The sequence below is a fragment of the Desarmillaria tabescens genome (assembly GCF_030435595.1).
Source record: "Desarmillaria tabescens strain CCBAS 213 chromosome Unknown EV420scaffold_45, whole genome shotgun sequence".
NCBI classification, from domain to species: Eukaryota; Fungi; Basidiomycota; class Agaricomycetes; order Agaricales; family Physalacriaceae; genus Desarmillaria; species Desarmillaria tabescens.
In genome coordinates this window covers 149,715-162,424 of record NW_026848344.1, presented here as the reverse complement: position 1 = coordinate 162,424, position 12,710 = coordinate 149,715, and the positions used below count along the sequence as shown (strand labels likewise).

Here is a 12,710-nt window from a genome sequence, read left to right as displayed (position 1 = left end):
TTGAACGATCTGCCCTCTGATTGACGATGGACCGAGAGGAGACATACCATCGTACACTACACCACTGTCCTATCTATCCGTTGGGTATAGTCAATTTCGCTGTGTTTCGGCTTTCTCGCGTTTCTGGATCAAGTAAGTACGGTGAACTGTATGATTTTCCAGCAGAGCGCAAGAATGTTTTTTTACTTGGCTCACCTTGGTATTATTGGAGACTAGTTGTGACTCTCAAAGGTATTAAGGTGTTGTTCTGACCTTGGGATAGGCGACTTTGATCCTCACTAAGTACTTAGTCTGCATCCAGTTAATGGCGCCGTGGTGTAACTTGCTTGTTCCCTGGTTCGATCCCCAGGCCCTGGTTAATACTAGGTAGATGCATCAGATGTTTTGCAACAGCCATAAAGCTTGCACTGGGGAGTGTTCAACGAAATAGAGTGAGTAACAAATATGTACTGCATGGCTCAGCAGTGGGGCACCTATAATTCCGGGTTCGAGTCCCGGAAGCAACATGTGTGTTGTCCCAAAATTTTCATTTTATTTTGCTTGTGTGATTTGCCAGCAGAGCACACTCGTGTTTGCTTAATTTACCTTGATATTCAATGGAGACAACTTGTGGTCAAGTACGTAGTTTGCATCCAGTTAGTAATGGCAGCGGGCGCTGTGGCATAACTTGCTTGAGCGCGACTTGCCTGGTTCGATCCCCAGGTCCGTTAATCACGAGATTTGCTACGTTTTTTTGGGACGGCCATAAAGCTTGCACTGGGGAATGTTCAACGAAATAGGAACGTTTATACCAGCATAGGAAACATCTTTGGGCATGAATCAATTATCTTTTCTGCATTGCACCAGACCCTAGGAGAAGAAATTCCGGCGGCTTGATATAGTGGCAATGAACTCTGATATTTACATCAGAACACTGTTTATGGGGCCAGAGAAGTTCACGCGCAAGGTCGAACGATTATCGCGTCCATTGTCCAAGTCCTGACGACAATTCCAGATCGGGCCAAATCCGAGCGATCTCGACGCGACGTGACGAGCACGTGAGCTCGGCATTTCCCTTTTCGATTCAAGGCGGTACCATGCGGACGCCGAAATGGTTCTTTTTCGTCGTTGGACCCTTCCTCCTTCCTCCTTCCCTCCTTCTCCCTTAATTCTGTGCCGTCTCTTGTAGTCCTGCTGCCTGACTTTTTTTTTGTCAGTGTCACCAGGTGCGCTTATTCATGACATATCAATTGATGTGACTGGCCTCATGTTCCCAGGACCCTCTTTTCTCAGGCACTTTCTTTCTTCATCTTTACGACTGGAACAATCGTTTTCTGCGGCTCCCTGCGTTGCTGCTGGAGGGTGTATTGAGTTTTTGTGGTCAAGGCGCTGAGTGATTTAACAATACGTACGTCGTCTTTCTGTTCGATAGTGCGCCAAATACTAACCGAGCACAAGTTTATCAAACATGTCATCGACAGCGTCATCGTCTTCCTCCTCCTCTTCGACACCCACCGTCTCTACAAGCCCGTCTTCCACTGACAATCGGCCGCTCATCGTGGGTGTAACCCTAGCCTCCATCGCCATCCTCGTCATCGCCATAATCCTCTTCTTCACCTTCCGGCGCCGTAAATCCTCCAGCTCAGGCTCCGACGACTACATCTTCTCCAGGCATGCTACCGTCGTTGATCGCGCCCACATCGCCTCGCGAATAACGCCCTTTGGCGCACCAGGCGGGGAGACGCCACAATTCGGTGCGTATTACTACCGTCGACGCAGTCCGTGGCTGTACTGAGAAGTTGTCGCAGTGCACACGCCAGGATCTAATATGCGTATAGCAAATCGGAGATCAGATGGTGTGTGGACGTTCTCTGACCCTCGAGCGCCGTTCACACCTCGAGGTGTCGGTGAACTCGACCTTGCGCCCGCGTCTCCGTGGTCCCGAGATAAGAAGGGGTTCCGCAAGGGCGCTTTTGATGCTTACGAGTTCGAGCCTGATCCGAGCGTCCTTCCACCCCCAGCGTACGCGTATGGAAACGAAGACAGATATCTCAGACAGTGACCTAGCGTCTCCCCCCACTCCCTCCCTCCCTCCCATTATAATGAGGACTAATTTACGATTTTTAACGACTGGATTTATTCTCGGATTTAACTTCTCCGCCTTCATTTGCATTATCGCTTCCGCTCACAGCTCGCATCTTGCTTTCTTGTTTCGTTCAATTTTTACTTATTATTCATCACATACCATGCATCAGAATGTTCAATTGCCTTTTAACTTGCTTGTATTTCATCTTATTATGGAATGTTGATCTATTGGCAGGAACCGCTTCTTGTCGTGGCTGGCCTGCTGACAGGGCTTTGTGTTCGCTGATACGCTCACAAGTTACTTGCCCATGTGCGACTGTATCACGCTCTTGCGAAGAAACCTACTGGATCAGTAGCTTTCTTGGTCTCAACCCTAAGGCACCGCGTTCAGAGTCGCAGAAACGATAGTATTGTCCTCCAGGCACTTATTGTATATGCACATGGACCGATTTCAAGAGGAGAAACCCACAGATTAACACGCGCGAGGAACAGCACTTCTCTCCGTAAAATCCGTTTTCCTTCCATCACCTCTGTCATCATCGCCCTGTTCTGCCACGAGAGTACGGATGCGTCGATTTGGTCCCGCCTTGTGTTTCGTAAGGTGGATCTTTAATCCCCCGATGTGACTGATCGTTCTCCAACCGGATTTATATTCACTGATAACGGGGGTGATATCCACGAACAACTGAGAGTTAAAATAAGGGTATGCCGTGGTTCTGGAATTATTGTATATGATGCTTGAAGTTTGTCCACCATCCGGAGTCAACCCTCACCGGGTTTCGTACCAGTAAGTTACTGATATTTTACCTCCCCTCCCTGGACTCGGGATTCGTCGGGACCTGAGCAAAAGAAACTAAAGATCATTACAAAGGCACTACCAGGGTTCGAACCTGGGTTGTGTCCTTCCGCGAGATGTTCGAGCCCCGGGGAAAGAAACTTTGTTGTTCTTGACAATCAAAATCCCAAGTGCTGCCACTACACCATAGCGCCGACACTGCAAATTGTTGACAGTCAGAATTTGATTCTCCTACCACCCTCCCATAACCAATTCCTATTTCTCGAGGAGTAAAATATCAATGGTAACTGCAAACTACGGTTGCTGAAATCATTGGCAGGCCATCTGGAGGGACGGTGTCTTTGATCTTAACTTCGACATTTGGAATCCGTCAGAGGCCCCGGGAAGCTCCCGCCTAAATATACTGTGCAAAAGCACCGGTCCCGTCTCTGCGGCTACTAGAAGTCATGAACCAAACACGAAATGAAGAGCAGCGTACCACTATTGCATTGCCAGTTGTTTGCCTTGGAAACTAGAAATGCGATGATTCGATGAACGACCAAAAATCATCAACAAAAGTGGGCCAGTGGCTACCGGTTTTCCATCTCATGACCGCAACGCGGAAAGAAGGAAGGAATGGTTACCTGGCAGAAGAATAGTGCCGTGGAAAAAGGAGAACTGAAGACGAGGGCCCCTACAAAGGAAGATGACGAACAATAGTTATAGATCCGACTATATCCGGAGCGCGCCGTTAGAACCATACGCCGAACATACAATCCATAATTTCCTGCTCGAATTCGGACTGTATTTCTAGAGACATCGTGTGCCCGTGCTCTAGGACAAGCTATAAAGTAGAGTCACAGGAAATGATGCAGCCGAACTTGCGACATGACAGTTGAAGCTAAATTTGACATGGCCTAGTGGGTAACTGGGTGAAGCTCTTGGTAGGAGAATCGCTGTTTTGAGGTTGGGTACGCGGAGTGGCGGCGGGAAAGAGAGGGAACGAAGAAGGATTGTCTTCGTGCCACGCACGTGCCCGACGCCTTTGAAAATAAACTAAAGACAGAGAACAAGTGTGTAAGAACTCAGTCGGCGCAGCGAAAAGCGGAAACGACTCGTATTGAGTGCTACAATACCTAAAGACAGAGAACAAGTGTGTAAGAACTATATCAACTGCGTAAGTATGTCGGAATACTGAAGAAGCTATGAAAGTACACACCTCAGTCGGCGCAGCGAAAAGCGGAAACGACTGAGGGTGGAAAAAGGTACGATACGCCTTATATACGTGATCGAGAGTGATCGAGGAAAGTACGAAAAAGGTTAGCTAAGGAAGATGGTGTGATATGTAATAATAGAAGTGTAAACCTACGGATCCTTCTCCAACATAAACGAGTCATATCTTGCCTCTTTCTCTCATCGTATCGTTCTTCTCTTCAGCGGATTTCTTCGTGCCTTGCCGCCTTACGCGACCTAGGGCTGATTTATTGGTTGGATATTGTGTGGCTGCCGCTTAAACGACTATCAAGAATCTCCAAGGTTTCTGCTCAGCAGGAGTAGTATGCGGACACCTTCGTTCTAGACTACTCGCAGTTCTTCTATTCCCCAGTTGATGGACTCACTGAAGATGACAGATTGCGATGTATTTGATTGTTGAACGATTAAGCATGATCCTGTGTGACCCGTACGGTAAGCACCTCTGAGTCGTAGAATCATGACGTCGCTTCGTAGACCCTGGTTTATCTCCATTTTAGGGCGTCGTACATCGTGCTCTTAGCCTTGATAGCTTTTTTTTTTTAATTATCCGTCGATCTCTGCATTAAAAGGGTGTGGTTCGCTCAGGACGCCACAGACAGACATATTGCCCTTGCAAAAGTAGTCTTATTATATGACATAGCTAATACCTTAACTTGGAGGGACTATTGCGTTGAATTGTATTGCACGAAGTTTCATGGGCTGACTTGTACTTTGAACTCTATCTCGACGTGGCTTATGGTGTGCTGACATTCCTGCAGGCATAGGAATTCCGAATACCTAGCCAACTTGCCTCATCACTGGATGTGATCTTATCCTGTTCTTAACTACGACGACGCGTCTTCCGTCAGTTGAATTGACGTACTTTCCTCGTCAATAGCCTGGTCGAGTCATTCACATCTTACGGATTGCGAACACCTTGAGCCCACTGTTCCAACGTGTACTAGCTATTAAATGCCGTCGAAGTCAAAATACGGTTCCTTGTCCGTATAGCTGGGGGGGAACTCCCACTCGCCGAAGACCTTGGCACCCCGCTTAGCATTCATCTACATAGGAAACACGGAAACGCTGTGTCGAATATTGTAATCGTAGAACTATACACTTCAGGACCTCTAGTCAGGGGGAACTTGAACGGGAAAGTAGTACAAGTATCTCGACGCGAACTAGTTATATAACACCTGTTAATGGAGTGAAGTGGATACCAGAATATCTTCGGCACCAAAGAGACAACAAAACGAAAAGAAGTACAAGTAGAAATACAATGTGGTAACAAATGTGATTCTGGTCCGGTTCCTAAACTCAAGCTGTACAGCGTACAGTCAGACCTTCTTTGTCATCCAACGCACCTCCTTTAGTGCTGCCCGTCTTTTACCAGGTGCAACAACGCGGCGCGCTTCAACCATATCGTCAATAACACGATCGGGGTTTGGAAAGTCTAACACAGTCTTTTCGAGAGAAATAATTTCCAAGTGTGGAACCAACTTGAGAACACCATCGCTCGATCTTCCGAGGGCAATGAAAAGTGCATCGGTCTTGAGCACGGTTTCAAGTGTCATTTCTGTCAAATTTGGAGTCCACTGCAGCATATTCGCCAATGCACGTCCATCAACCGAGCGACTACTAGAGTCTACTGTCAGCTCGGTCAAAGTTGGCGCTGTATGTTCAGATAAAGTGGGGAGGATAGATCTTTTAAAAAGAAGAAGTGTCAATTTCCGAAGAGCCGGTAGGCGGAGCCGGGACAAAAGCCCAGCAGGGGAATCACCGAGGACAAGAAACCGAAGACAAGAATGTCTGATCACTGGAATTTCGATTTGCTGTGGTAAGACATGACGCTCAGAATCGACCAACAGGGTACGAAAAGTCATCATATGTTTTTCCCTATTGGATTGGAGGAGAGATACCATATCGGAGGTCGTCGAGATAAGAGTTAAGTCTGATATCGTTTCCAATGGTACAGCAAACAAGCGAGGAAAGAAAGACATGTCGGATGTCAATCTTTGCGTGAGTGATAACTCTCGGAGGCGGGGGGTTTCGCAAAAGCCATAAACGACAAAATTTGATTCGAGCTTTATATCTGACCGATGGGCGCTCGATACCTCAATAGACAAGGTCTCCAAGAGAGGCAGCTGATGCGATATACTATTGAACAAGCGGAAAGAATGGAGCGGTGCGATGACATCCAAAAACGTCCATCGCAGTGATGTGGGTAGGATCATTGCAAAAACAGGGTGTTGTGAGAAGCCTTGACGACCCATGATGTTAACCTTGAGGGGGTGCATCCCCGCTCTGTGCAATACTGTCCCTAAGCGGAATACACACTGTGAGTGATTCTCGTAGAGGTCCATTTTCAGATGGATATGTGCCCATAATTCCGTCGATGCTAATGCGGTCTGTCTCCAGGACGCACAGACCTGGGAGAGTACCCACGGTGCACTTTTAGCATCAAGAGAATCCATATCCTCCAGCAGACACTCGGTGAATATGTCGATCAGCACATCCGCTGGTAGTCTGCGAACGGGATTGAGGAGAACTTTCGCATCTGTGATACGCTTTACGGTGCGGGTCTGCTCTTTAAGGAGAATTTGCAGCGTTTCTCGGGCTGCAGCGATGCGCCGGGGTAGAGAAGACAGGTTGGCTTCGCCCTCTCGGACAACTGTTTCAAGCGCTGTAAGTTCTGAGTCCAGAGGGGCATCATTGCACGACGAGAGCTCCTCGAATCGCGATGAAGAGAGAGTGGGGGCAATGATTTTCTCTAGCAGCGCATATCCGCATTCAGGGCACTTTAACAAGCTGCCTGAGAGTGTGCGCGCGCGGGCCATAACGGGTGTAGTGGGAGAACCTGGCTGAGATAACGACATCTCTGTGAAGCTATATTAGACAGACATCGGAATGGTAAGACGTTGAGGCTCACCGTCGACCGAATTCACACTTGTTCCGCAGGATCGGTATTATTTGGTTTTGTATATGGTGCTGGCGAGGAAAGAACTTGAAGGATAACGAATACTAGATCTGTGTATGACGAAGGAGGTCCCAGGAGTAATAAAGACGTTCAGGATGGTATGAAAGCGACTCCAAGAGATGAATCGATAAGAGATCAGATTAAGCCGTAAACATGGCATGCATCATTAAGTCATGCGACCGATATACCTTGAGTTAAGCGCTTACTCTGTTTATGGCTTCGTCAGTCTTCTGACGCCTTGAAATAGACACTGCACTAAGTGTGAGTCTGGGACCTAGAGAGCAATGATATAACACCATTAGAGTGAACCTTCTTGTGAAATAAAGCATCAAGAAGCTGTAGAATGACGAATCACCCTAACGTCACGAAAGTTCGACGAAACGCAATTTCATCATCGATCCATGACGCCCAAGTGGGGTCTTCCACAATATCGGGATCCCTATTTTTTAACACGACACTCACATAATCTTCAAAAATGGCTGAAACCGCCTTCCCAAAGTTGCACATCAGCGCTTCGTCATCCTCCGGTAACATGTTATTGAAGGATATGTTCCTCCGTTACGCCAACAATCAGGGTGACCAAAGTCTTTTGCATTTTGAACGACTGCAGACACTGTGTGAACCAGCGCGGCGAATCGTCCCAACCTGAGTTAACCGATTCTGTCGTGGAAAGAGAGGGTAACAGGATTGATTGTTAGACACGAGATTTCTGTAGCTTAGAGAGTCCACTGTAAGATTAATGTTGACAGAGAAAGAGAGGCCTTACCGGGATGAAACTTGGTATCCACGAAATGCAAGTTAGCTCGAGACGACGCGTTGAGATTTGTGAGAGTTCGAAGTTCGTTGACAACTCTGTTGAGAATTTCTTGAGGAAGTTAAATCTGCGATATATGGATCTAATGTAAAAGCGGTTTCGTACCACGTCCAGATGAGAAATATTTTTTCTTGCCTCTGTTGTAAGTTGCGTTGGAGCGGAAAGGAGCGGAACCAGTCGAACAAAGGTCGAACAGGGTCGAACAGGGTCGAACCTGGTCATGTGTCATGCGGACATCAGGCCCGGAAGCCGCAAAATCAATTTGAAACTTGTCTTTTCCACTCACGAAGATGGCTAGTCCTTGTTATTTGTTTTTATTGCTCTGCATTAAAACGATGTGGTTCGCTGACGCTGCAGACAGACATATTTCCCTCGCGAAAGTAATCTTATTACATGGCTAATGCCTTAACCTGGAGGGACTATCACGTCGAATTGTATTGCACGAAGTTTCAGGGGCTGGCTGGTACTTTGAACTCTATCTTGATGTGGCTTATGGTGTGCTGACATTCCTGCAGGCATTGAAATTCCGAATACCTAGCCAACTTGCCTCATCACTGAATGTGATATTATCCTGTTCTTAACTACGACGACACGTCTTCCGTCAGTTAAATCTACGTACCCTCCTCGTCCATAGCCTGGTCGAGTCGTTCACATTTTACGGATTGCGAACACCTTGAGCCCACTATTCTAACGTGTACTAGCTATTAAATGCCGTCGAAGTCAAGATACGGTTCCTTGTCCGTATAGCTGGGGGGGACTCCCACTCGCCGAAGACCTTGGCCCCCACTCAGCATTCATCTACATAGGAAACACGAAAACGCTATGTCAAGTATTGTGATCGTAGAACTATAGACTTCAGGATCTGTAGTTAGTAGGAACTTGAACTAGAAAGTGGTACAAGAATCTCGACGCAAACTAGTTATATAACACCTGCTAGCATATAACGTGGGAGTGAAGTGGATGCCAGAATATCTTCGGCACCAGAGAGATAACAAAACGAAAAGAAGTACAAGTAGAAATACAACGTGGTACAAATGTGATTCTGGTCCGGTTCCTAAACTCAAGCTGTACAGCGTACAGTCAGACCTTCTTCGTCATCCAACGCACTTCCTTTAATACTGCCCGTCTTTCACCAGGTGCAACGACGCGGCGTGCTTCAACCATATTTTCAATAGCACGATCTGGGTTTGGGAAGTTTAACACAGTCTTTTCGAGAGAAATCATTGCCAAGTGTGGAACCAACTCGAGAACGCCATCGCTCGATCTTCCGAGGGCAATGAAGAGTGCATCGGTCTTGAGCACGGTTTCAAGTGTCATTGCTCTCAAAAGTGGAGTCCACTGCAGCATATTTGCCAATGCACGTCCATCGACGGATTGTTCAGTGTGTATCGTCAGCTCTGTCAAAGTGGGTGCTGTATGTTCAAATATACTGGGGAGGCTAATTCTTTTAGAAAGAAGAAGTACCAGTCTCTGAAGAGCCGGTAGGCGGAGTCGGGACAAAAGTCCGGCAGCGGAGTCGACGAGGACAAGAAGCCGAAGACAAGCATGTCTGATCACCGGAATTTCGATTTGCTGTGATAACGCACGACGCTCATAATCGACCAAATCGATAGAAAAAGTTATCAGATGTTTCGCTCTGTTAGATTGGAAGAGAGATACCACATCGGGGATTGTCGAAACAAGATCTAACCGTGATATCGTTTCCAGTGGTAAAGCAAACAAGCGTGGAAAGAAAGACATGTCGGATGTCAATCCTTGCGTGAGTGATAATTCTCGGAGGCGGGGAGTTTCGCAAAAGCCATAAACGACAAAATCCGATTCGAGCGATATATCTGACCGACGAGCGCCCGATACCTCAATAGACAAGATCTCCAAGAGAGGTAACTGATGTGATATGCTGTTGAACAAACGGAAAGAATGGAGCGGTGCGATGACATTCAAAGACGTCCATCGCATTGATGTGGGTAGGATCATCGCAAAGACAGGGTGCTGTGAGAAGTCTCGACGACCGATGATGTTGACCTTGAGGGGGTGCATTCCCGCTCTGTGCAATACAGTCCCAAAGCGGAATACACATTTGGTGTGATTCGTGCAGAGGTCCATTTTCAAATGAATATGTGCCCATAATCCCGTCGACGCCAAAGCAGTCTTTCTCCAAGACGCACAGACCTGAGAAAGCGCCCATGGTGTGCTTTTAGTATCAAGAGAATCCATATCCTCCGGCAGACACTCGGTGAATATGTCGATCAGCACATCCGCTGGTAGTCTGCGAACGGGGTTGAGAAGGACTTTGGCATCCGTGATACGCTTTACGGTGCCGGTCTGCTCTTTAAGGAGAATTTGCAGCGTTTCTCGGGCTGCAGCGATGCGCCGGGGTAGAGAAGACAGGTTGGCTTCGCCCTCTCGGACAACTGTTTCAAGCGTTGTACGTTCTGAGTCCAGAGGGGCGTCATTGCACGACGAGAGCTCCTCGAATCGCGATGAAGAGAGAGGGGGGGCAATGATTTTCTCTAGCAGCGCATATCCGCATTCAGGACACTTTAATAAGCCGCCTGAGAGTGTGCGCGCGCGAGCCATAACGGGTGTAGTGGGAGAAACTGGCTGAGATAGCGACATCTCTGTGAAGCTATGTAAGAGAGCCATCGGAATGCTAAGACGTTGAGGCTCACCGTCGACCGAATTCACACTTGTTCTGCAGGGTCGGTATTATTTGGTTTTGTAGATGGTGCTGGCGAGGAAAGAACTTGAAGGATAACGAATACTAGATCTGTGTATGACGGAGGTCCCAGGAGTAATAAAGACGTTCGGGATGGTATGAAAGTGATTCCAAGAGATGAATCGATAAGAGATCAGATTAAGCCGTAAACATGGTATGCATCATTAAGTCATGCGGCCGATTTACCTTGAGTTAAGCGCTTACTCTGTCTATGGCTTCGTCAGTCTTCTGACGCCTTGAAATAGCCGCTGCACTAAGTGTGAGTCTGGGACCTAGAGAGCAATGATATAACACCATTAAAGTGAACATTCTTCGTGAAATAAAGCATCAAGAAGCTGTGGAATGACGAATCACCCTAACGTCACGAAAGTTCGACGAAACGCAATTTCATCGTCGATCCATGACGCCCACGTGGGGTCTTCCACAATATCTGGATCCCTGTTTTTTAACACGACACTCACATACTCTTCAAAAATGGCTGCAACCGCCTTCCCAAAGTTGCACATCAGCGCTTCGTCATCCTCCGGTAACATGTTATTGAAGGATATGTTCCTCCGTTACGCCAACAATCAGGGTGACCGAAGTCTTTTACATTTTGAACGACTGCAGGCACTGTGTGAACCGGCGCGGCGAATTGTCCCAGCCTGAGTTAACCGCGTCTGTCGTGGAAAGAGAGGGTAACAGGATTGATTGGTGGACACGAGATTTCTGTAGCTTAGAGAGTCCACTGTAAGATTAATGTTGACAGAGAAAGAGAGGCCTTACCGGGATGAAACTTGGTATCCACGAAATGCAAGTTAGCTCGAGACGACGTGTTGAGATGTGTGAGAGTTCGAAGTTCGTTGACAACTCTGTTGAGAATTTCTTGAGGAAGTTGGATCTGCAATATATGGATCTAATGTAAAAGCGGATTTGTATCACGTCCAGATGAGACATACTTTTTCTTGCCTTGGTTGTAAGTTGGAGCGGAAAGGAGTGGCTTCGGAACAAAGGTCGAACAGGGTCGAGCATGGTCACATGCGGATATTAGGCCCGGAAGCCGCAAAATCAATTTGAAATTTTCATGTCAGCTACTTGCCTCTCTCGACTTAGGTCACTACTAAGCATGTCTGCACCAGCTAGAATCTCCTGGTCACATATCCCAATCCTTGACCCTCTCTTGGATATACACCACATGCCGGCTACCAAGCCATATACAACGTTTCTTCCGGGTAATTACCAAGACCAGCGCGCCGACCCTGCTACTTTTTAGCGAGTAGGCAAATCACTCATTGTATAAGCACTGGTCAGTGGTTTTCCGTATCCCAGCACAAGTTCTTCTGTTTGTTGAGAATCAAGGTGCATAGGTCTGATGTCATTCTGATTTCTGGGCAAGATTACCCTCACGTGCATGCTTCGACTGACGTGCCATGACACGCGCCTATAAATACCAGTCGAGGGTTGGTTCTTCTCTTGCCTTTCCGCTCCTACCTTCACTATCGCCTCCCTCGCCTTCTCAGTCGAATTTTACATTGAGCCGACCGGCCTCTGTCATTTCATCTCTGGCTCAGGTTGCTCTGGTTCTCGCCATTCGCTTCTTTGCATCTCATTGTACATCATATGGTGACCTCCGCCCCATAAAATGATTTTCACTTGTCTCAATCCTCTCAGGCTTTGGTCTTTTCTCCCTCTCTACTTGATACCGCGAGGCGGTAACTGTCAACGTTTAGTCTTTCGCACAGCAACCATGAAGAGTACTCTCACGAACATCCGAGTCTAGACAATGTAGCACGGGAGCTGACGACCGTTTCCGTATCTTTGATTGTGAGTCGCAAACATGCATATATGCGTATACCTATACTTATATTGTCTTAGGTAAATAGGCGCCTTGAGTTCTTGCTCCGTGTGTGCCCGACGCCACTTGCCGTACGCGCCGGACATCGTCTCAGCGTATATGCGAATTCTATGGAGAGTACCCACTGACCAACGTGTATCGCTCTATATTTATGGACGACGAATCGCTCTCCAGCTTTTATTGTCTATCTAACCAGATCGCTTACACATTTCATCGCAGCACTGGGTTACCCGTGACGGTGATAAAGGACATATGCCATACAAGGCTCGATGCTAGTTCCTTGGTTCAATCAATACG

General features: G+C 47.3%; 3 protein-coding genes and 1 non-coding gene across 4 annotated transcripts; 1 reads left to right on the top strand and 3 right to left on the bottom strand.

The window, feature by feature from the left end:
- The first annotated feature begins 1,183 nt into the window (after nucleotides 1-1,183).
- Nucleotides 1,184-2,533, top strand: EV420DRAFT_1569281 (uncharacterized protein). The gene is made up of 3 exons (XM_060474216.1): nucleotides 1,184-1,387; nucleotides 1,438-1,733; nucleotides 1,788-2,533. The coding sequence occupies exons 2-3, from the start codon at nucleotides 1,448-1,450 to the stop codon at nucleotides 2,039-2,041; spliced, it is 540 nt and encodes a 179-aa protein (XP_060326013.1). The 5' UTR covers nucleotides 1,184-1,387; nucleotides 1,438-1,447; the 3' UTR covers nucleotides 2,042-2,533.
- Nucleotides 2,534-2,933: 400 nt separating this feature from the next.
- On the bottom strand, nucleotides 2,934-3,054 carry EV420DRAFT_t225. The gene has a single exon. It is a non-coding gene; the product is annotated as a tRNA-Gln (tRNA).
- A 1,767-nt stretch (nucleotides 3,055-4,821) lies between these two features.
- On the bottom strand, nucleotides 4,822-7,167 carry EV420DRAFT_885224 (uncharacterized protein). Its single transcript, XM_060483867.1, has 3 exons — nucleotides 7,002-7,167; nucleotides 5,437-6,950; nucleotides 4,822-5,394 (listed from the first exon to the last, which is right to left on the bottom strand). The coding sequence occupies exons 2-3, from the start codon at nucleotides 6,946-6,948 to the stop codon at nucleotides 5,272-5,274; spliced, it is 1,635 nt and encodes a 544-aa protein (XP_060326012.1). The 5' UTR covers nucleotides 6,949-6,950; nucleotides 7,002-7,167; the 3' UTR covers nucleotides 4,822-5,271.
- Nucleotides 7,168-8,943: 1,776 nt separating this feature from the next.
- On the bottom strand, nucleotides 8,944-10,479 carry EV420DRAFT_1647878 (uncharacterized protein; the record flags this gene model as incomplete). The annotated part of the gene is made up of 1 exon (XM_060478091.1): nucleotides 8,944-10,479. The coding sequence occupies one exon, from the start codon at nucleotides 10,477-10,479 to the stop codon at nucleotides 8,944-8,946; it is 1,536 nt and encodes a 511-aa protein (XP_060326011.1).
- Nucleotides 10,480-12,710: the final 2,231 nt, after the last annotated feature.

What these genes read in the sequence shown, in the direction of transcription:
- EV420DRAFT_1569281 (XM_060474216.1), top strand. Translation starts at nt 1,448, where the DNA reads ATGTCATCGACAGCGTCATCGTCTTCCTCCTCCTCTTCGACACCCACC. An exon ending in CGGGGAGACGCCACAATTCG is followed by an intron (nt 1,734 to 1,787) that starts GTGCGTATTACT and finishes AAGTTGTCGCAG; the next exon opens with TGCACACGCCAGGATCTAAT.
- EV420DRAFT_885224 (XM_060483867.1), bottom strand. Translation starts at nt 6,948, where the DNA reads ATGTCGTTATCTCAGCCAGGTTCTCCCACTACACCCGTTATGGCCCGC. An exon ending in GACGGGCAGCACTAAAGGAG is followed by an intron (nt 5,395 to 5,436) that starts GTGCGTTGGATG and finishes TACGCTGTACAG; the next exon opens with CTTGAGTTTAGGAACCGGAC.